The 21404-nt window shown below is 38.0% G+C and overlaps 2 protein-coding genes across 4 annotated transcripts in view; one reads left to right on the top strand and one right to left on the bottom strand.

The window, feature by feature from the left end:
• Positions 1 to 18694, top strand: part of MTREX (Mtr4 exosome RNA helicase) — a 46826-nt gene extending 28132 nt beyond the window's left edge. The window contains exons 16-27 of one of the 2 annotated variants that reach the window (XM_080362826.1): positions 858 to 1008; positions 2746 to 2918; positions 3222 to 3290; positions 7368 to 7496; positions 8636 to 8746; positions 9047 to 9235; positions 10318 to 10481; positions 11851 to 11956; positions 13203 to 13259; positions 13684 to 13846; positions 17820 to 17924; positions 18268 to 18694. In XM_080362826.1, the coding sequence (XP_080218952.1) occupies positions 858 to 1008; positions 2746 to 2918; positions 3222 to 3290; positions 7368 to 7496; positions 8636 to 8746; positions 9047 to 9235; positions 10318 to 10481; positions 11851 to 11956; positions 13203 to 13259; positions 13684 to 13846; positions 17820 to 17924; positions 18268 to 18320 (1470 nt within the window). In that variant the 3' untranslated portion in view covers positions 18321 to 18694. Of the gene's footprint in view, positions 1 to 857; positions 1009 to 2745; positions 2919 to 3221; positions 3291 to 7367; positions 7497 to 8635; positions 8747 to 9046; positions 9236 to 10317; positions 10482 to 11850; positions 11957 to 13202; positions 13260 to 13683; positions 13847 to 17819; positions 17925 to 18267 lie in introns of those variants that run through there. The other variant, XM_080362825.1, reaches the window with a different exon arrangement.
• A 17-nt stretch (positions 18695 to 18711) lies between these two features.
• The window catches only part of PLPP1 (phospholipid phosphatase 1), a gene marked incomplete at its 5' end in the record, with an annotated part of 66916 nt that continues 64223 nt past the window's right edge, over positions 18712 to 21404 (bottom strand). For both annotated transcript variants that reach the window (XM_080362827.1, XM_080362828.1), the window contains 2 exons: positions 18712 to 18850; positions 21049 to 21225. In XM_080362827.1, the coding sequence (XP_080218953.1) occupies positions 18725 to 18850; positions 21049 to 21225 (303 nt within the window). In that variant the 3' untranslated portion in view covers positions 18712 to 18724. The remainder of the gene's footprint in view (positions 18851 to 21048; positions 21226 to 21404) is intronic.

Here is a 21404-nt window from a genome sequence, read left to right as displayed (position 1 = left end):
TCTTGGGTAAGTACATTATAACAGCCATGGTGAATCAGGCCAAAGTACCCTTTTTTGACAGAGGAAAGTAGTAGATGTTCTTAGAAAATAAGAATGGGGAAAGAAGATAATGATATATTTCCCCACAATACTTTCCCAGGATCCTTTCGTCTTAGGCTATTAAATACTTGTAAATACTACCTTGTTAAAAAAAAAAAAAGTCAAACTTCACAGATTCCCAGAGTGGTTGAGGTTGTAGGAGATGGCTGGAGGTCATCTTGTCCAGGCCAGCTGCTCAAACAGGGTCACCTGGAGCAGGCTGCCCAGGACCATATCCAGATGGCTTTTATGTATCTCCATGAGTCCACAACCTCTCTTAGGCAACCTGCAAAGTAAATTAATTTTATAATGAGACTTCACTTAAGTTGAAGAAGTTGTAGACTATTTTTGAAAAGAATTTCTAAGATGCCAATGTGATCAGTAAATCTCAAGAGAAAAATGTATGCAAGTAAGTTTTTCCAGAGTGGTAAAATAATGGATTGCTTTAAATAGTTAACTATTATTTTAAAGTTAAAATAATGTAATCCAAATCATCAGCTATAAGGAACATCTAAGTTTTTCATCTGCACTTTCATTCAAATCTAATTTATAATGTTATAGTATAACTATAGATATGATGAGACATATGAATGTTTTATGTTCAGCATAATAAAACTGCTTAGGATTTGATGAGACATGTAATCTAAATTCAGGACAAGTTATACTACCTGTCAAAGCAGCTCCTCATATAAAACACTGCATCATGGTTTATTTGGTGTGTTCTTATATGCTGCATTTAATATTTTTTTAACTGGACAGCATTCTTGGTTCTTTTTCAGGGTTCAGCTGATCCTTTAAACAGTGCATTCCACCTGACGTACAACATGGTATTAAACTTGCTTCGAGTAGAGGAAATTAACCCTGAATACATGTTAGAAAAATCTTTCTATCAGTTCCAACATTACAGAACTATTCCAGAGATAGTAGAAAGTAAGTATTACTCTGTATTGCACTCATGAGAGTCACTATAAAAGATCCTGCACTGTGAGACTGGATAGTTAGATTTCACTATGCTTAAAAGAGTTTATACCTGTGCAGTTCTTGCGTTCTCTGCAAACAGATGCCACTGCACCATTTGCTGTTAGAGTTTCAGGTATGACCTATTTTGTGTAGAGAGCTTTCCTTTCTGAGTCAGACAAGAATCATTGTCACATTGCTAAACTGTAGGACAAGTGAAAACAATGTAAAATTTCTTGCTGCTTGTTAGAGCTGCAGAGAGTTTTATTCCTTTTTGATATGCAGAACTTAGCTAAAAACCCCATCATTTTAATATCTCCTTAAAATCTCTAAAAAGAACTCTGGCACACTGCATTCAGGGTAGAATAGAAAAAAATGCTTAATTAAAATACAAAGCAGAATTCCAAGAGGATTGAGACATCACTTGCACTCTACTGAGTAGCTAAACTTTGAGCCATGATCTTTAAATAGTGTGTTTTCATTAGCCAAAGTCAGTTTCCAAAGATCTCAGCCAGTGTTAGAGAGTGAGGCCTCTTTCAAAACCTAACCCAGAAGAATCTTAAGAACACAGGGGGTCACTTCGTCCTTTGCCACTGATGAATGAGCAGTTTATCTGTTAATTTAATATTAAAGAGACACAGTGTGTGTTTGCTTGTAGCTTTGATAGACATGTGGTGGGGTGGGTTCCGTCCCTTTTTGCAGTATTTGGTAGTTTGCAGTTGCAATATTTAAGACAGTAGTAGTAAGATATATTATGTATTTCCTGAAAACTTTCCTGTTCCAATTGGCACGCCTAGATCTTCATTCTGGCATTCTGGTGTTGCTATTTAAATAGAGAAGTGGAGCAGGAGAACATTTTTCCTATTTCTTGAACACTTTTTGTTTAGGCACCATACTGGGCATTAGAATTTTGTAGGTGCTTCAGCTGCAATTAAAAACACAAAGGAGAGAAATGGTTGTTTACATCAAGGAGGAAATTATGCCGTGAATATGGATTGCGAGCTTTTTTCTTTAAAAAGTTGGCAGCTAAAAATGGGAGCACTTCCCTGAGCTGTCTCTCAGTTCTCCGTGAAGTGGGATTTCTGAGTCACCCGTATGCATTCAAATAGCCTACAAGAGAATGAGCTGGTAGGGAGGAAAAAGAGATCTTTATAATGTGTCCTTTGTTTACGTCTGCTAGTGGTATTACCAGTGTGAGAGGGTGGAGCATGTTGATTATAATAAAAACTGATTTGCCTAATTAGGGTGTAAAACAAAAATGTGTGTTTTCCAACTAATGAAATCAGTCTAAAACGGGTTAGAAAGAACATCTTCTAACAATTCTGCTCGTGTTGGAAGATGTCTTTGAGCAATTTTATTTTCATCAGAGGAGGTAGAAGGGTGCTTGTAGGCAGTGAATACTCTCCTACAAATCACTGCAAGTTTTTGTGGGACTTCTGTGTGAACCTAAATCAGTGATTCCCGGTCAGTTGGAGGTATAGCCTTCTCTGTTTTGTCAAGCTTGCTGATTTAAAAAATAATAATTTTAATATTTAATATTCTATAAATAAAATTTAATGGACATATTTCTCGCTTTATAGCTTTCCAGAGAATGGATGGTTGTAAATAGGAAATGAATGCCAAAAATGGAGGAAAAATATTGGTTATGTAGTTCTGGATTTCTAAATCTGTGAAGTTACTAATTTAATGAGGTTTTACTTTCTGTTATAGGAGTGAATAATTTAGAAGGACAGTACAACAAAATAGCAATTCCCAATGAAGAAAATGTGGTCATCTACTACAAAATCCGACAGCAGCTTGCAAAACTGGGTAAAGAGATTGAAGAGTATGTTCATAAACCAAAGTATTGCTTGCCCTTTCTACAGCCAGGAAGACTGGTGAAGGTAATTTGTTTTTTCTTCTGTATTGTTTTTATTTCAAATCTCTATTTGTCTGTGAAATCTGCAGGGTTCATTTGTGTCTGCCAGTTAACCATCTTGAAAAATTACATGCATCACACTAAGCAACAGTATTGACTTTCATTATGTTTCTTTGTTAAATATTCAACCATAAAGTAAAATAAATACTGTTTTAATTATGAATAATAGTCCATGAGTGCTGTTGTAAATATCAGAAATACGGAGGGGTAAGCTTGCTAGGATGTGAGTACCCATGGGTTGTGTTATAACATCTTGTAATATTTTCAGGTGAAGAACGAAGGTGATGACTTTGGATGGGGAGTAGTTGTTAATTTCTCTAAGAAATCGAATGTTAAGGTAAAATATATATTCACTCCATTATAAAGTATACCTTACTGTCTTTTCTGAAGATATAAAACTATTTTCTTCATAATTTTCAGCGGCAAAATATTTTCTTTTACCCAAGTTTATAAAAAGCTCAGGTCTTTCTGAAATTAAAGTGTAAAGAAAGAAATTAGGAAGGGTGGGACAAACCCTAAGCCCTGTGTTCATTTTTTAACTTTAGGCGTATTCGTGGTGGAAGTGGTTGCTTGCGTCTGGCATAAGTAGTTCAAAAGTACACTTGGCACTACAGATGTTTCAAACTATTTAGTTTCTTTCTGAGACATCCCCAACAGTACTACACTAAGCTGTTAATGGGAAAAATACTGTGTTATTTACATTCAGAAAATCTACAGAAGCTGTAAGTGAGGGTTGAGAGTGTGGGAGACTGACATTCGGCTCTGTGTAGCGGATTATCTTAAACTGAGGAATTGTGTCTTGAGTCCTAAGATAGTGAATGAGACATGGGATTTCTTGTCCTCTGAGACCTTGCTGTAGAGTTGAGGTTGGGAAGTTAAAATAGAGCAAAACAATAGAAGTGGATTCGGGGAAATGTGTAAGAAAATATGGAGGATGGTGATGCAATAGAAGCCAGATTTGTTTTTCCTGCCAAAAATCCAGTTTTATAGTTGGTCTCCACATAACCCCAGAGGTGATATTTTGGTCTCCCTTTCAGAAATGTTTTGACAGGCTACTCTGCTAGCTAAATTAAAACCTAAGTTTAAAGCATATTTTCCTGTTGTAGTATTTTTGCTGTAATTTTGGCAGGAGAGCATTTGCATTAATTACTAGGACTAAATTAGGAGTTGTCTTTGTCAAGTTCTGCTGGCGCCTGTACAGTGTGCACCTTTTGGTGCTTCTCTAATATATATTCATTAAACAAGAAATAAGAAAAATGTGCGCATACAGAATTTATTAAAAGATATTTTGTTTTGGTTTTCCATCTTCCTTTTGAAGTCACATTTCTTTCTTTTTTAAGTTGGAAAACTGGACTGTTACTGCTATTGCTTAAGCTTTTGCTTCTAGACTGCTTTTTTCATAGAGTCATATGAGCAGTAAAACAGATTTCACCCTCACTTCAGTCTTAAAATTGCCAAGTTCTGTGTCACTGAAGTAATTTCTTCTATCTGTGTTTATTCACATCGATATTTGCCTTCCCTATCTGGCCTGTTTCACTATTGTATAAAGCCTTTAGGTTTGAACATTAGCTTTGAAATTACAGTCTGTTCCACAGGAGAAGGCTCTGACTCCATCAGCAATTTTTTTATAAAGTCTTTCTAGCAGCTGGGTTGAATTTTCCTTCTGAGTTCTGTGGAAATAATGACAGTAGGTACTGAAAATTATGGAATAGACTTCATGTAACTTTTAAAATCAGTATGGAAAGACTAATTTCTTTGAGCAGTGGCAAAACAAATAACTTAAAGCAGCTACTATTCACCCATTTTGATGTGTTTATTCAATGCATTTTTGTCCTGGGATACAGATGCATTTCACCATTACTGTTTCATGTAGTAGCATACTTTCTTAATGTTGGAATTATATCACAATTCTGTCATGTCTTTAAGCCTTCATTTGCTTTTACGCTCTGACGGTTCTTTGGATTTGCTTATAGAAATGATGGTGACTTCAGTCTGTATTGCTGGCTTTTCTTTAGTTGTAAATTTTTCTTTACTGTATCATAGTTTCTAATGAAGTTATTTTTCTAGTGAGGAATATATATAATTAAGATGGATATTTAGGGTTATGGTATGTCTCTACTGAGTAATACACTTTGTTCATCGCAATATGAAAGCAAAAGCATGAGTCATTGTCAGTTATGTTCATTCTTCATTATATTTAGCTATTTTTCCAGCATAATTTCACAAGGCAGTGTTCCACAAAATTGTGAATGGAAATAGCACTTTATCTCAAATTATGGTAGGCAGAAGAATTTTTATTTCAAGCAGTGGTGCTTACTATGTATTGTACAGTGTAATAGGCAGAAAAGTAGCCCAAATATTTTTGAGTAAGAAATTTATTTCCACTAAGTTTATGGTCCATGTTGTCATCTGATCCGTGATTCTAGACATCAAAGTTTTGTCTGTTAACAGTTATCGTTATTAAAATTTGAGATGGTACAATTTGGTCTTTATTAAACTTAAATATGTGTACTTATCTGTTTCTGTTTATTTATAATGTTTACTACATAAACATCATTTTTTATGCTATGTCATTGAATTTTCAGTGAGTCTAGTGTTATTAATCTGGGAATCTGAATTTGGTATCTGTGCTATATGTATTGATCTGCAGAAATTATTAGCTGTCTTATCTTGCTTTATTTCCAGGCACATGAAGTAATAGGTATTTCAGGGCAAATATAAAACCCTTGGAGTACACCTAATCATGCAATATGCTACCAAAGAGGGCAGAATTTTGTCCGTGAAGCATGTGAATTGATGGAGCATGAATCAAAGGATCTTTCAAGCTTGATATGAGAGAGATGTCTGTGACTAACAAATTTTTATGGGGTATTCTAGGCTCCTTTTAGTCTTGCATATAAAAACATGGCATTTTCTGTTCAAGACTTCAGGACCTAAGCTGCTGTAGGTCGCCCACAGAAAGAAATGGTACACACTCAAAAACCAGTTCTAGATTAAGTCACATCTGGTCAGCATTGTCTAAAAGCCATTGGTACACATATAGAGAGTAATACTAACAGTAAATGTTAGTGACATTTATACTTCTTCTTTATTTGTAGGTTTACAATACAGTTACTGATAGCAATATTTTTTCCTCTCACAATTTTCTAGACATCTCCAATTCTAGTATTTTCTGTAGCATATATATGAGTTTAGTCTTTTCTTCTTTCAAGTCAGCATTATGTTTTCCATGTGTTTGACTGGATTTGGTACATGTGGATATTATTTTAAAATTCTAATTCAAAGAACAGCAGTGGTATGGGTGTTGCGCGTTGCTGTGAGTGGTTTCTGCAAATGTAGGACAGAATTCAGAGGAAGCTTTTTCCCCAACAAGTAATTGCATTTCTTGAAGAAATTACTTGTCTTGTAGAACAAGATAACCCTGTTTCTCTCTTTAGTTTACTATGGCAGTTTCTTGTAGTACTTCTGAGAATATTTTAGAAATGCTAGCTGGCTTCATCCTGCTTTGCATGCAGTGAAAGAAAACAGTATTTGTACGTTTGTAATTAAAAATATTGCTCACTAAAGTTAGTTAACACAGCATTTTGGAAGAACTGTTTTCTCTTGTATTTGAAAACAGAGAAGCTTGCACGTAGTCTGGTGTCTGCCTTCAGTTTTAGGCCTATAACTTATAAAAAAAACCAAACAACCTTATAAAAATATTTGCTTATTGTATTTAAGCAACCTTAGTGCATATTGATCCAACCAAATGACTAACATCACATTTTTTTAAAGCGGTATATAATAAAGGCTATGGTTTCATGAACAACAGTCTGTAACCACCATATCTGCATGTTTGTGTTCTTTAAAGGAATGTCAGATGCTACAGATGCAGTTTGGAATGTATAAAGATGTTGCTGGCAAGATGCAACTTCTTGTTTGCTGCAGATAGAAGCTTTAATGCTTGAAGACTTTCCTATGGTCTTTATTATGGAGAAAAACTTGAACTTGCAAACATGCAAATGAAGGAGATCCCCCAAACTTACATTTTTTTTAAAAAAGGCAAAGTTCAGTACTACTAGGATGAGGCAAATATTTTGCATTACAGTTACAAGAAGTGTTGGCTTACTTTGAAAGACATGTCTAGTAGAAAAGGCAGAAGCACATAAATCTGCAATTAGACTTTACACTGTGCTTGTGAGGGAGGATAGAGAGGGGGTGAGATTTTCAAGTGTGTTTTTCTATGTGAGGGATCTTTCATTCAATACAGATTCAGTAGTTTTTAGAATGTACTGCATCACTGATCTGATGCTCTGTGAAGGGCAGTAGCTCGCATTGTACCTTTGATATTGAACAAAATCTGTTTTCTTCCTTCCATTCTTGCTGGTGTTTTAAAATAACTGTTATGGCCCTGTTTTTTCTGTGATCTTAACAGCCAAATTCTGGTGAATTGGACCCATTATATGTAGTTGAAGTGCTACTGCATTGCAGCAAAGAGAGTTTGAAAAATTCTGCTACTGAGGCTGCAAAGCCAGCCAGACCTGATGAGAAAGGAGAGATGCAGGTTTGTAACATATGTTTATTCTCAGTGGTTTCTTACAAATGTTCTCAAAGATTCTATTTCCAAAAGATGTACGGAGTGTGGTAAGAGAGTGGTTGATGCGTTAAGGCAGAGAAGGGAACTGCACACCTAGCTCTGCTTTCTTAAACAGTTGCTGATTTCACTGAAGAGAAAACTTGGAAATTTGAACAAAATACTTGAGTGAATTTGTTACCATAGGAGAAGAGCTTTGAAACTCTTCGTTGTGCTATATATTTCAAATGAGTAGATGAAAGACAATGGCAGTAATGTAAACAAAGTTATTAAAAGAACCTTCATATGTGATAAAATTTGCAGATAAACAAGTGTCTATAAGATTTTTTTTTTCTTGAATATCTGTGCAGGATTTTGTGGGTAATGTGTATTTTGTCTACAAAAATTCTAATTCAAATCTAGTAATCCTTTAGTAATAAATTTTAGCAATGCTGTTTGGCAGATACTTTTCTTAGCAGTATTTTCTGTCTCTGAGAACAGAATTATTTTTAAATTTCTTTTTCAGATCCATTCAGCTTTGTGAAGCTATCTCATTCTAAAATTAAACTGAATTTTTTAGTGGAGGTATTGGCATTATTTAAAATTTTCAGTTTGAAACCCTATATCAAGACAATCAATTACAGTTTTTGGATCAGAGACAGTTGTTTAATGTGTCTGCATGTTTTTTTCACAGAGGTCATTTAAAGCTTGAGATACAGTATTAATCCTTCATGCTGTCTTCGTGGTTTAATATTTATGAATATGTATTTGCTGATTTGATGTTCCCTATTGTTAGCATTCCTAGTTAAGTGTAAGACAATAATTTGTCTGGTTTGGATCATAAGAGGTATTCCAGTAGATAAGAGGCAAGGTAACAGAAAACCTGAATTTTTTCCACTCATAGCTTCTCTCCAGATTAACTGAATACAGAATTTTCCCATTTGGACAAACTTACTTTTCTTATTTATCTCATTACACACATTTTCCTGCTTTCTGATACTGCTTTACCCACTGCCCACTGCTGTGTCCTTGTATACTCGGTTTTCCTTTTCCTTTGGAAAGCTTTGCTATGGAACAGTAATAATGAATGTATTTTTTCTGGTTTATCATTACTACACTTTCTTTGATAGGTTGTTCCTGTTTTGGTACATCTTCTCTCAGCTATCAGCAGTGTCCGACTTTACATACCAAAGGACCTGAGGCCGATTGATAACAGGCAAAGTGTGTTAAAATCCATACAAGTAAGTTCCACTAGGCTGTGTAAGCTCTCTGCTTTGATTAGTGGGTAGGCTTGAACCCAAGACAACTTATTCTAACAATATTTGTCTAACTCTTGTGTCGCATCTTCAGCCTGTTCTTAAAAGGAATTGGAAGTCACAATGCGTGTCAGTTGTTAACAGACATTTTAAACTTATTTTGAAAGCTGCTGAGGTATTGCATAACAAACTTACAGTACTGCCCTCTTTGTCCCTGTAGTTGTGTCAGCTGATTTTTAAAAGTATAGTTTAGCTTATTAATCTTACAAAATTATTTTTTTTTAGGAAGTACAGAAGCGTTTTCCTGATGGAGTACCATTACTAGACCCTATTGATGACATGGGCATCAAAGATCAAGGACTGAAAAAAGTAATCCAAAAAGTAGAGGCATTTGAGCATAGGATGTATTCACATCCTCTTCACAATGATCCCAACTTGGAAACTGTATACAAACTTTGTGAAAGAAAAGCACAGGTAAAAATACAAAGCAACACTCTGTCTATACTCAGCTGAAGAAGTAGCAATAGTTCCCTCATTACTTACTTTTCTTTTTAATTGCAAAGTCCAAATAATCCTTTTTAAATTAATAAACCCAAATAATCCTTTTTAGATACAGTAAAATCATGGAATCTCACATTCTGAGTTGATGGTATGCCCTTCATTGATACAGATATGAAGTACATCTGAAGAAGGCTCTTCAGAAAAATTCAGCAGGGATTAGAAGCTTATAGAGGTGTCACTAGGGTCTTTTTCACTGAATAGGCATAGTGCAGTACAGTGTTGGTAGAATCTTCACAGGTAATTGAAACTTACCACTTTTAGTATGATTGTGTAGAGCTAAGTTGAATTGATGGGGCTTACTAGCTTGAGTTTACCGTGCAGATCATTGCACTGCTGCTTCCTGAGCTGACTCCCAGCCTGGAAGCTGTGCACTTAATTATTTTGTATAGAGTCGTACCTTGCTGGTTGCTCACAAAAGCAGCTCCTGTGTTTCTGTGCTGCTTCAGAAAACAGATTCTCTGGGAGTCGCTGCACAGAAGTGAGGTAGTTCTGGTGTGGGCAGCACAGAGTTGCCTGATGGGACAAGCAGACTTCTACAAGGGTGTCTGCGTCATACACCCGGCTGACAGGATGTTGACAGTGACAAACTGCAAGACGCTGCGGAAGATGTAGTAGCAGGAAATAATGCCTTTGGGTTACTTTTGATTGAATAGTTCGTTAGGTGAGATTTAGTACAGGTCTCAGAAGATGAGTGCTCATTTTTTGACCAACAATTTCTTCTGTGGTTTTTGGTGTGAGCTGGTTGCATTTTTTTTTCCTTTTCTGTGTAAACAGCTTAACTTCTCAAACTTGACAGAATTTCCAGTGGGTAAATTGAGATGATTTTTCTTAAATTTGTTTTAAACCTTCCTCTTAGGAGAGTTAGATGAGTCAGTGTTGCCTAGTATGTCCATATATTGTTGTTCTGAGGCCCTTCTGTGAATGAAACAATGTCTTTCAAACAGTTGCATTTGTTAAACCATTACCATGTAATTTCTCTCATTCTGACCCACCAGATTGCTATGGATATTAAAGCAGCAAAACGAGAACTGAAAAAAGCCAGAACTGTCTTACAAATGGATGAACTCAAATGCCGCAAGCGTGTTTTGAGGAGACTGGGGTTTGCTACATCTTCAGATGTTATTGAGATGAAAGGACGGGTTGCTTGTGAAATCAGCAGGTAATTGGTTGCTGTGTGATGTGATTGTTGTGATGAGTACACAGTTTACTATCTTTGCTGAAATTAGTGTGTCATGTTCATATTTTAAATTTCTGAGATTATTAGAAGAAAGACTCTTCAGAGATTATGTGATATGTGTCATAAAGGTAATACACCAATTGAAACAATAAAGACAGCAACTTAAGGACAAAAGACAACAGATTTTAAACCTAAACCATGGACATAAAAATATCAAAACAATAGCTATTTTCTTACACAGCTTAGGCAATAGCACTAGTTGTCATTTTATATTGTGCATTGCATGAGAGGATGGTCTCATTTTCTATGGTTCCACTTCCCAAGCCTCTTAGTACAGTCACTCACAAACGGGTGTAACGGTGATTGTCAGCAATTACCAGGTCACTGACAGTTTTGGAATACAGCTTAATTGCTCCCATAGGGCTGTTGGAACAAACCTGTGGAAGTCATGCATTTTAGTGGAATACATTTAGCAGGTATGTGTATATTGAAACTTATTGTAAAGATTCCACGGAAATTAATGAATCAGACTTTGAGTGTAACTCAGATTTTGATAAATGGTGTATTTTTAAAAGTTACAGTGACTGCTGTACTCCTTGCCTTGCAGGCACTCTGAAAGGTGCTGCCTGTATTTGTTTGATATCTAATACCTTTTTTTCCCCTGCAAAAATTGATAGCAAATGTGGAAGCTGAATCAAAATTGATCAACTTCTTGACTTTCAGGAACGGTTTGCTGATGAGTTACACTTTCTTTGTAAAAATACCTGCTTTTTTCCCCTCATTCTCTATGTGATAAACTCCAAAAATAAAGATGCCGTCTTAGCAACAATCTGACATTTTATCCAAATAGTGTTTGGATTTTGTATCCATATCATGCACTTCCTTTTATAATTCATGAGTTAGTCTTTATTCTACATGTAAATTGAAGCAAGCTTGTTCCTCTCTTCAGTATCTTGGAAATGTCCACTTGAATCTTCTTTGAGCAGCAGCAGTACCAATTTTAGCCTTCTTGTAAGCTGCCAAACTCTCTGTTTCTTTTCAATTTCTCGACATCCTGTGTGGTAAAAACTGACCAAAACAACTGTTAATACTAACTTTTAAGAACTATCAGGAGAGATTTTTTTGTAGTTCAGTAAGAGCTTTTAGTTTCTTTAAAGTACTCTCTCTCTTATTTATTAGCATCCCCCTTAAAAAGCCAATGTATTAGTATTTGTTGTTCCCATAAGAAAAATTAAGAAGGTATGGTTTCTTAATCTATATCAAGTTGCTTCACAAAACAGATTAGTGGTACTTCATTTGAAAATTGCATTTTAGTAAGTCTTTTCCCTGAGCTTGCTTCTCTCTGTTTTAGTGCTGATGAACTGCTCCTGACAGAAATGATGTTCAATGGTCTCTTCAATGACTTATCTGCAGAACAGGCAACTGCGCTGCTGAGCTGTTTCGTCTTTCAAGAGAATGTGAGTTACTTCTTCAGTTCATGAATTCTAGACATTTCTGACTGCCAACAGTTTTGATTTTAATTCAGTTTCAGAAGTTGGTCATAGCAGTACAGGCCATCGTACATTTTTGTCCTTTGCTAAGGTGTTTGACATGAACTCCCATTGAACTTAGTAAAAGCATCGCAGCTTCAGTGCAAAAATATCTTTCCTCATGAGTGACATGTCAAAGGTTGTGTAAAATTTCAGTGCTTGTAATGAATCTACAATTGTTGCCTCCTCATGCGATGAAGCAATATTAATAGATTCTCAGCATCCATGTTTGTATTTATGTGTGTATACACAAACACATCCTTATAATTTAAAATGTAGAATGATTATTTGAAAAAGAGTGTTAACAATACCTGCTCTTACACTCTGGGGTGAGGGTATCTTTAACTCTGAGATATGCCCATGTGATGTTATTTGGACAGTACCCTTGATTGATAGCAATGTCAGTACCACATGGAATTGACATGAAAAGAACTGTTAAAAACAGACCATATGTTATTAAAGGCAAAAACCTAGGCATTTTGTACCAAATGCTATTGTTTTCATATCCATAAGTTGTATAGAAGTTTAGTGTCATCAGGAAAATACAGTAAAAATAAACTTCCATATGAAGTGTTACTGCAGATAGCTAGTAAGATGTATCACTCAGGTCATAAATGTGGGAAGTGCATTAGCAGCAGATGCTAATAAATCATTTTTGTTAGTAGAGGGGATGCCAAGGTAAGTAATTGTTAGAATAAAACGTTGTGGTTCACTCAACAATTGCACTCAGATCTAAACAGGTAGAACATAGAAATGTTGCTGTATTTGAATACCCATATTTTCATACGTAACCATTGAAGTTTAAGTTATTAAAAGTATTTCTTTTTATATTCTTGAAGAAAAGCTTGTAACAGTTAAAGTAGTAAACGGTCAGCATTTTTACCATTCAGAACTGTGAAACAGTGAAACAGAGGGAATTTTGGAAGTGTTCAGAAAACAGGTGTTTTTTTCATACTGTGGGTATACTGCACAGAAAGATTTAATATTCTGATTTAGTAGGAGGAACAGGTACCTGGGGAATTCAGTAAACTTCAGTGTTTGATGATGGATTTGAGAAGTCATTAGAGTAATTTAGAATGGCACAAGTACACATTGAACTTCTGGGTTTGCATTTAATTTGGTGTAGAGCAAATGTATGGGAGCACATGAAATTATTCCATATCTTCTTTTTCAGTCCAGTGAAATGCCAAAATTGACAGAGCAGTTGGCAGGACCACTTCGGCAAATGCAGGTAATCTGTCCGCTAGAAATCTGCCTGACCTCAGGGTTAATGTTGACATGAGTTAAGCGTATGAGTAAAGCGTAACAGGGGCACAATGAAGACTTGATTTTGGATCATCAGTGAATTTGGTTGGCACTGACTGCACGTAGTTTTGCTGTGTGTAATAATGCATTATCTTGTTTGCAATAAATCTTTATGCTAATTTAGAATATGCCTTTACAAGCTTTTATAAGCTTGCTTAGTACACTGTCAGCTGTTAGTGCAGGCAGACTTAATAATGTAAACAGTGGTTTACTTTCTGATTCTGTATAATTTTACACTGAAAAGGAAACCTCATCCTGTATGCAGTACCTCATAATGTACAAGCCTTTCTCTTGGTCAGGCACTTAATCTGCCTAAGCATATTACAAATTTAAAATATTTTATTTTAAAGGAGTGTGCAAAAAGAATTGCCAAGGTGTCAGCAGAAGCAAAACTGGAAATTGATGAAGAAAATTACTTAAATTCTTTCAGACCCAACCTAATGGATGTTGTGTATACGTGGGCAAATGGAGCTAACTTTGCTCACATCTGCAAAATGACTGATGTCTTTGAAGGTATGTTTGTCCGTTTTTCTTTAGGAGATGTGAGGTGGTAATTCCATAACATGAAGTGGTAATTCTGAATAACCTTACAATGGATCACAGAACTTACTAACTCAGATGTATTCAAGCATTTACACAGCTGAGACCAAGTGGGAAAAAAAAATTGTTTACTATATATGTTAATTTATAGTTGCACTGTTGAAAGATTCTGATCTTCAGAAGACTTTTTAAAAGTCGTATCTCTCTACATTTAAAAAGCTTTCTATAAAACTCAGCAACAAAAGGTAACAGCTTTCCTAGTCAAAGGGAAAAATTCCATGTTCCAAATGCTTGCAGCTCTTTTGCTTGTCCTCATTACAGTTGAGTGTTTTATTTACTTCATAAATTGGAAGTTCCTCCTGCTGTCCTCGTGCTGTCTTAAAGATAACAGAAGCAGGAGGTGGTAACCAAGTCCCTGTTTTGGATGGTTCATCACAGCAGTACAATGCGGATATTTGAAAGGCCCAGATGTAACCTGTCACCTGGGTTATTGTTCCCAGAAGTGGGATGCTGGAAACTGCCCCTTGAGGAAGAGTACTTCGTTTTCTTTATTTTAAAAGTAGAATGACTTAAAGCCCGGTTACTTTTTACAGAGACAAGCCATCCACCTGAAGGTCAAACCAGAATGAAAAACCTAATTTCATCTTTTACCAGCTATGCTGACAGCTGTGAACACCAGTAGGATGGTGCACCACTCTTAAAAGTCTGTGTGTAATGACTGACATTTGAAGATCCTTTAGGAAGTTGTTACTGGCACCATTGTCTTGCCTCTCTCAAATGCTGTTTTCTTGTTTGTACGTACAGTTGCAAATGGAAGCCCTTAAAACAAAGGAATTCTTGCACTTCGTAAGCCAGTCCCTAGACCCAGGAACATGGTAAAGCAGGTTGCTTGCGAGCAACAGGAATCCTGGCAGTCTTTGATTCTGCATTCGGCAGATTCTTCCTACTGCAAAGAAAGTCTGAGCCTTACATCTGCTGCAGATGGGCCCTGAGTGAGGGGAACACAAAAGAACTGGTAGCTGGCTTTGTTTTCACATTGGCCTTTGACTGTTCAGAATACACAGAGCAGTAACATTTTTCCTTAACTGTATTCTGGCTAAGCCTAGTCAGTCAGGTTTGTCCTAGTCAACAGTGCTAGCTCTCTCTAAATTAGATCTTACCGGCCTATTTTGAGAAGTTTAGCTCCTGTGGCAGGGGTTGACACATGATTTTTCCCCTACCATTTAATAGGCTGGTTTTCTGTGCATTGTCCTAAAGGAAGGAAAGCACTTCAGATGTCCACTACTAGTTACACTCAACGTAGATGCAGTGTGTTGTCACTAAATCCCAGAGAACTTTGCCATGGTTAGCCAAGTTGCTCTAGTGAATCCAAAGAAATTTAAAAAAATAATATTAAAAACTGAAACCAAACCAAACAACAAAACACCACCCAAAACCGGCAATATCCTTATTTTGATCTTAAGTACAAATTTTCATTTTAGGTATTAGTGCTTCCTGTCTTAATTTTGGTAGATGTTGTTACCATGAGGTATAGCATGATGGCTTGTTAAAGCTCCTAAAGCATGTGTATTTTCCTCTTTGCCTTTTGAGCAATGCAATGTGAGTAATAGTGAGTTGCTGCTATTACAGGGAGTCCCAACTTCACTGTTTTGCACTGATTTTAGTAAGGAAGCAGAAAATTGTGCATTAGAAGCCACCACTCTTTTTAAACTAGTTTTTCACCACACCACCCAAACTTATTAAAAGTGCTTTGGGAAAGACTGTGAGAGACTAATGTTCAGTTTTGTACTGCCATCCAGGCTAACAGGCAGGAGCAGAACTTTTCTAGTCAGAAATGTTCAGTTGATGGTATGCTTCCACTCTCACAAGCCCAAAGATAGCTGCTGTTCTGTCATTTAATTAGTATAAATGGTCATGTGTCTGAAACCTCTTTTGGGTGCAGTTGCTGTGCTAATTAACTGTCTGCCTTTTCGTGTTGCACAGTAAGCCCAAGTGCTCCAAGAGCAAGTCTGTTTGCCACAGATTGGAGCAGTGTTGATTGGCTAATGAGTTGTCATTAAGCTGAAATGTGTATGGAAGGAATAGTAATTACAGAAGCTTTTTAAGGCTGTAGGGAAGACTGAGCTAAATGTCCTCTAAATCAGTTCCAGACTGACTGACTGCTTTGCTTTGTGGAAATAAGTATAGGCAATAGTCATCTAATCCAAAAATGCAAGTTTTTTTCACGCACAAAAAAAAAGTATGCCTGTAACAGCCCGAGCTACCCTGCTGAGTACTCCCTGCAGTGGTTGCAAATGGAGATGAGCAGGATCTTTGGGAGCTGAGCCAGGACCTGCCACAAGGCAGTGTGCCTGTGCTCAGGGAGCTACTGCCATTCGCTTTGGCTCTGTGCTTTGTGTCCAACAGACCACCTCTGTAGTGTTCTTCACCTCATGTCATTGCACTAGTTTTTACAGATGAACTATTCTTACTGTAGAAGCTGACATTGGCTACTTCTACCAGAGTGTATTTTAGAAGTGTTATTTTACTTCTAATTTTCCCAACAGTTTTGTATAATATTCTTTTGATATGGACAGTTTCTCTCCAGAGGTTAAGCCTTGTCTAGAATTAGTATTTCATTTTATCATAAAAAGCTCATCTAGTCCAACCCCCCCCGGCAACGATCAGGGACATCTCCAGCTAGATCAGGTTGCTCAGAGCCCTGTCCAGCCTGGCCTTGAATGCCCCCAGGGATGGGGCATCTGCCACCTCTCTGTCTGAATCTCCCCTCTTTCAGTTTAGAACCATTATCCCTTGGTAAAAATCCATTACCCCTGCTAAAATGTCTGTTCTCATCTTTCTTCCAGGCCCTCTTTAAGTACTGTAAGGCCACAAGGTCTCCCCAGAGCCTTCTCCAGGCTGAATAACCCCAGATCTCTCAGCCTGTCCCCCCAGCAGAGCTGTTCCACCCTTCTGATCATTTCTGTGGCCTCCTGTGGCCCCTCTCCAACAGTTCCATGTCTTTCCTGTACTGAGGGCCCCAGAGCTGGACACGGGACTCCAGGTGGGGTCTCACCAGAGCAGAGCGGAAGGGCAGCATCACCTCCCTCCACTTGCTGGCCACACTCCTTTTGATGCAGCCCAGGGTACGATTTGTCTTCTGGGCTGTGAGTTCACATCACTGCACCATGTCAAATCTTTTATCTAGCAGTACTGCCAAGTCTTTTATCTGCAGGGCTGCTCTCAATCCCTTTGTCCCATATTTACCCTATGACAATTGCATATAATAATTTTGACGGTCTGTTGGAGGAAATGGCCAACCAGCATGCTGCTTGCATGCTGCTGGAATAGCATAAGCATTGGGGTCATTTTGTGAGACTTGCTACAGTGACTTGAGAAGTTTTAAGGAGGAATGTGTAACAAGCTGCAGTGGGTGCTGGGTTGCAGTGCAGGAGCTATGTCAAGACTAAGCTTGTGTGCATTACTGTAAGCATGCAGTTGGGTGGTAGAGTGCTCCACAGACTCTTAAGTGGCACAGGAATAGTAAGGTAGATCACACTGTCTCACTGGTTCTGCCAAGTGAAGAACTATCAAATAAACATTCCCCCACCACAAAACCTATGTGCATGAATCCCCCAAACTTATATAGTTTTTGAGGGAAGTCTTAACAAGTGCTTGAAAGAAAACTCCTCTAGGAATTACTAAAGGGCCCATAAAGTCCTCTGAGTTAGAATAAGAACAGGACAAGCTTTTGGAGATAGATTCAAGGCCTGATGGAGAGGTTTACTGTTAAAACAGAAACCAAGTTTAAGACATATGGCTGTTCATACCCTGAGCTTCTAGATAAATTGAAGAGGGTTGGAGAAGGAGCTCTTGCTTTGGTCCAGAGTGGGCTGATGCAGCTGAATTATTCAGTGACATAATGTGGCAGGGGATTAAACATTTTCCCTCACTTTTTTTCATACAGGTAGCATAATTCGTTGCATGAGAAGGCTGGAAGAGTTGCTTCGGCAGATGTGCCAGGCTGCAAAAGCCATTGGAAACACAGAGCTGGAAAATAAGTTTGCAGAGGGTATGTATGTCACTCCACAGTGTAAGGAGTAATTCTAAAGTGTATGAAGGAAGCATGGAAGGGGGGAAGCTCTGGTAGGATGGCACTCAGGGGGGGTGTGGGTAAATGATTTGAGAATGTAAGGTGCATCATTGCTGCCTTTCCAGGTAACTTCTGTATTAAAGTATGACTTAAAGAGGTAGTGTTTGCATACATGCTGACACTTCAACCTGTGTACAATGACTTCCATTTAAGACTTGTAATACTTTCTCTACTGAAAAGTACTACCTGCCTCTGTCCTTAAAATAGTGATTGTGTCACTTATGACTGCTGGATATTAATGAATTGTTTTCCTTTTTAATAGGGATTACAAAAATCAAGAGAGATATTGTGTTTGCTGCAAGCCTTTACCTGTAACAGAAAGCATCTTCCAAAACCAGTACTAGAGTCACAGCATGGAACAAGTCCATCAACATCACATGCTACTTCCATCTCAAGTCATTATTTCTTTTAATGGTGTGTATTTAAACCGTAGTTCTTGCAATAAGGCATGTACAAACAGCAGTGTATGTAATAACTGTTACCATGTTTTCAATAAAAATTTACAATTTTAATAGCTTTTTCCTTTTAAGCAAGAGCTTGAACCAACAGAAATTTAAGGTTTAGATGTACAATAACTGTGGTATGTGTTACTATATACAGGTAAAGTGAGCATCCAGGAGCAGCAGCAGCAGTCCTTTAAAGGCATTTACTTATATTACATAGTTAGACAGATGAAATCATTTTCCTTTCAGAGATAGACAGGTGAGGTGCATCATTCTTCACGGTTGATGATTGCTGCCAAAATGATTTCCATTTGTTGGAGTCTCATGGAGAGTTGTATGGGAATCTTCTTTCGGTTGAAATGTACACCCTCTCACTTTGAAGAAGTCAGACACATACACAACCTAAATGAACAAATTAGTGTTAAGCTCCTGCATTTTTAAGTCTTTAAAACAATGGGTAAATGCTTTAGCAGAAGGTAAATTCCACAGTCAGAACTCAAAAGTTTAAACAGATTCAAACATGAGAAAATCGCTAGAAAGTCTCCTATAAAATTCTGGCACCTGTTATCTCAATAGCTTTTTCTCCAGCTCTCTCCCCATCCCCTATTGACCACTTAGCCACTGATGGTTTAAGCCAAATTCAAGGCTGTGTGCCAAGTGCTCTAACTGCGTCATCAAGCACTGCTGCATTACAATAGCCATAGTCTGACCAACTCTAAATGAAGGTGCAAGATACACTTGCTGAGGGCCCAGATCACATGTATGGTTAAAATTATTCAGCAATTTACTTGGAACAAGACAAGAGAGCTTGTGCTTTAGCTAAGGAAGAGGGTTCAGTAGTAACTTATTCTTGAATGTCATTCTCACATGCATGTCATTAAAAGCTGGTTAAACCAAGCTTGGATTTCCTCTCTCTGGCAAGGTTCAGAGCTGCTCCCTCCCCAATATGTCTCAGCCACAGGTCCAGCAGCTGTGACACCAACTCTACCTACACTGTCCTTTCCTGCAATCCTGTGAACACACCATCCCAGTCCCTTCACACTACTGACTGACTATGAGACAGGTGCCTTGATCCAATCCTGCAGCTTGTTCTCTCCCCAGTGCCAGCTTCACCAAGTCACAGCGGCAGGCGTGCTGGGTACAGTGCTGCATGAAGTGCCATATATGTGATCCCTTCCCCTCCTACATCACCCCTTCCCTGCACTGCAAACCTGAGAACTGCACAACAGCTCAGGGCAGCAGCAGAAACCCACCCCCACACTGAGGGCTGGCTGGTGACACAGCACACTGCTTCAGCTGTGTGGCAGGTGAGTTACAGCTTGTGCTTAATGCTGAACTCCCTCCATTTACCTCTCCATTTGCAGTTGCTGCCCCAGCATGCTTTCACCTCAGCTTTCTGCTTCTGGAGCTGAACTCTTCAGGTCTTTCAGACAAGGGTTCTGTTTGGGGGGACTGTATTTTTAAGATTTCCTTACTTTTCAATTCTGTTCACTGTAATGCCACTTTCTACTCATTTTTCTATTACCAAGCAGCTCTAAGATAATCACCCAACACCCTTCACTAAGCTTGTTTTCCTAATAAAAGTGCTGTCCCAGATGTTCCTGATGTTTCTCATTCCCTGTAAAATCTTTTCTAAGAAAAGGCGTTCAAAAGTGAGGTGTAGGATTTTTTTTAGTCAACATGCAGCCACTTAACAGCTAATGCAATATGTAAGGTTTCTCAGAGCTGCTCCAAAATGTGTTTTGATGACTGATAGCAACAAGTAAAGTTTTGCCTTGAAACGAACCATACCCTTCTGACTTTCAGCTGAGAAAGCTTTTATCTTGGAGGTGGTTCTGGCAGGTCAACCCCAGTTCTTGGTCACTGAATTCTTCAGTATGACCTCAAGCTGCTCATGTCTCCAAAATAGAAGTCTCTCTGATCTGTCCTTTTTCCCATGGATGTATCAACTCTGATTACAGCCAGCACAACACAATTCAACCAGCCCTGCAGCTCAAAGTTCAGCTGTTTCTCTGTTCCTTGGGAAAGCTTTTCACTCATCACTACAGCTAAGCTTCACGTGCTGGCTGTTGTAAAACACCCTTTTATCACTCAAAATGCACATAAGACATGATGGTGGGTTTTAGTTTCCCCTCAGACTGAACAAACAGGCTGCAAAAGGTAGCAGAGGCAGACACTCTCATGCTGTTCTTATCCATAAAGGCCTTTATCCTTTTTCCCCTGCTTACCTCATACCCAGTTGTCCTCTGCTACTGTACTTGAGATTTAGAATTTGGCTAGAAGCAAAAGGTATGGTTGTATAGAGGCCCCACACAGTTTTGCAGCTGATTGTTTCCATCTTGGTTACTAGAAAAGCTCTTGGGCAGTTCATGTTGGCTAACAGCTAAAACAGCCACTTACGTCATTGTTGGCCCAGAGTCTGCTGCAGAGTCTGCCTCACTGAAGTGCTATTGCTACACCCAGTTCAATGAGTTGTTACCCATCTCCACCAATTTTAAGAACATTAGGAAGACAGAACCCAGCCTGCAATTCTAAGGTTCTGTTTATAAAAAACAGCATTTAAAACACACACACCCCACCCTCCCTCAGGAATTACTTACAATGAGCACAGCTACCACTGCTCCCTGAATGAGTCCTGTTAAAACATCACTCCAGTGATGCTTGTAATCAGAAACACGTGAGAGACCCACATAGATAGATGCAGCAATAAGACCAAATTGAAGAGTAGGACGTACAAGTCTTGCCCAATCTCCTTTCATTCTGGCCTGAAGGTAAAGCTAAAAGGAAGAGAAAAAACAAAATGCAGTTAGTACAGAAGTAGTTATCACATAAAATTGTGTTTGGTCTCTTTAAAGAGTTGGAAATTGTGTTCAGGGACACAATGATGTACTTTAATGTTTTAAGTGCTATACTCCCAGCAAGCATGCTCAGGCAGAGTTTAACAGTCAGTGTTCAG

Source organism: Nesoenas mayeri (assembly GCF_963082525.1).
Source record: "Nesoenas mayeri genome assembly, chromosome: Z".
NCBI lineage: Eukaryota > Metazoa > Chordata > Aves > Columbiformes > Columbidae > Nesoenas > Nesoenas mayeri.
Note: the sequence above shows the minus strand (reverse complement) of the source record. Positions and strands in the feature narration are given on the sequence as shown.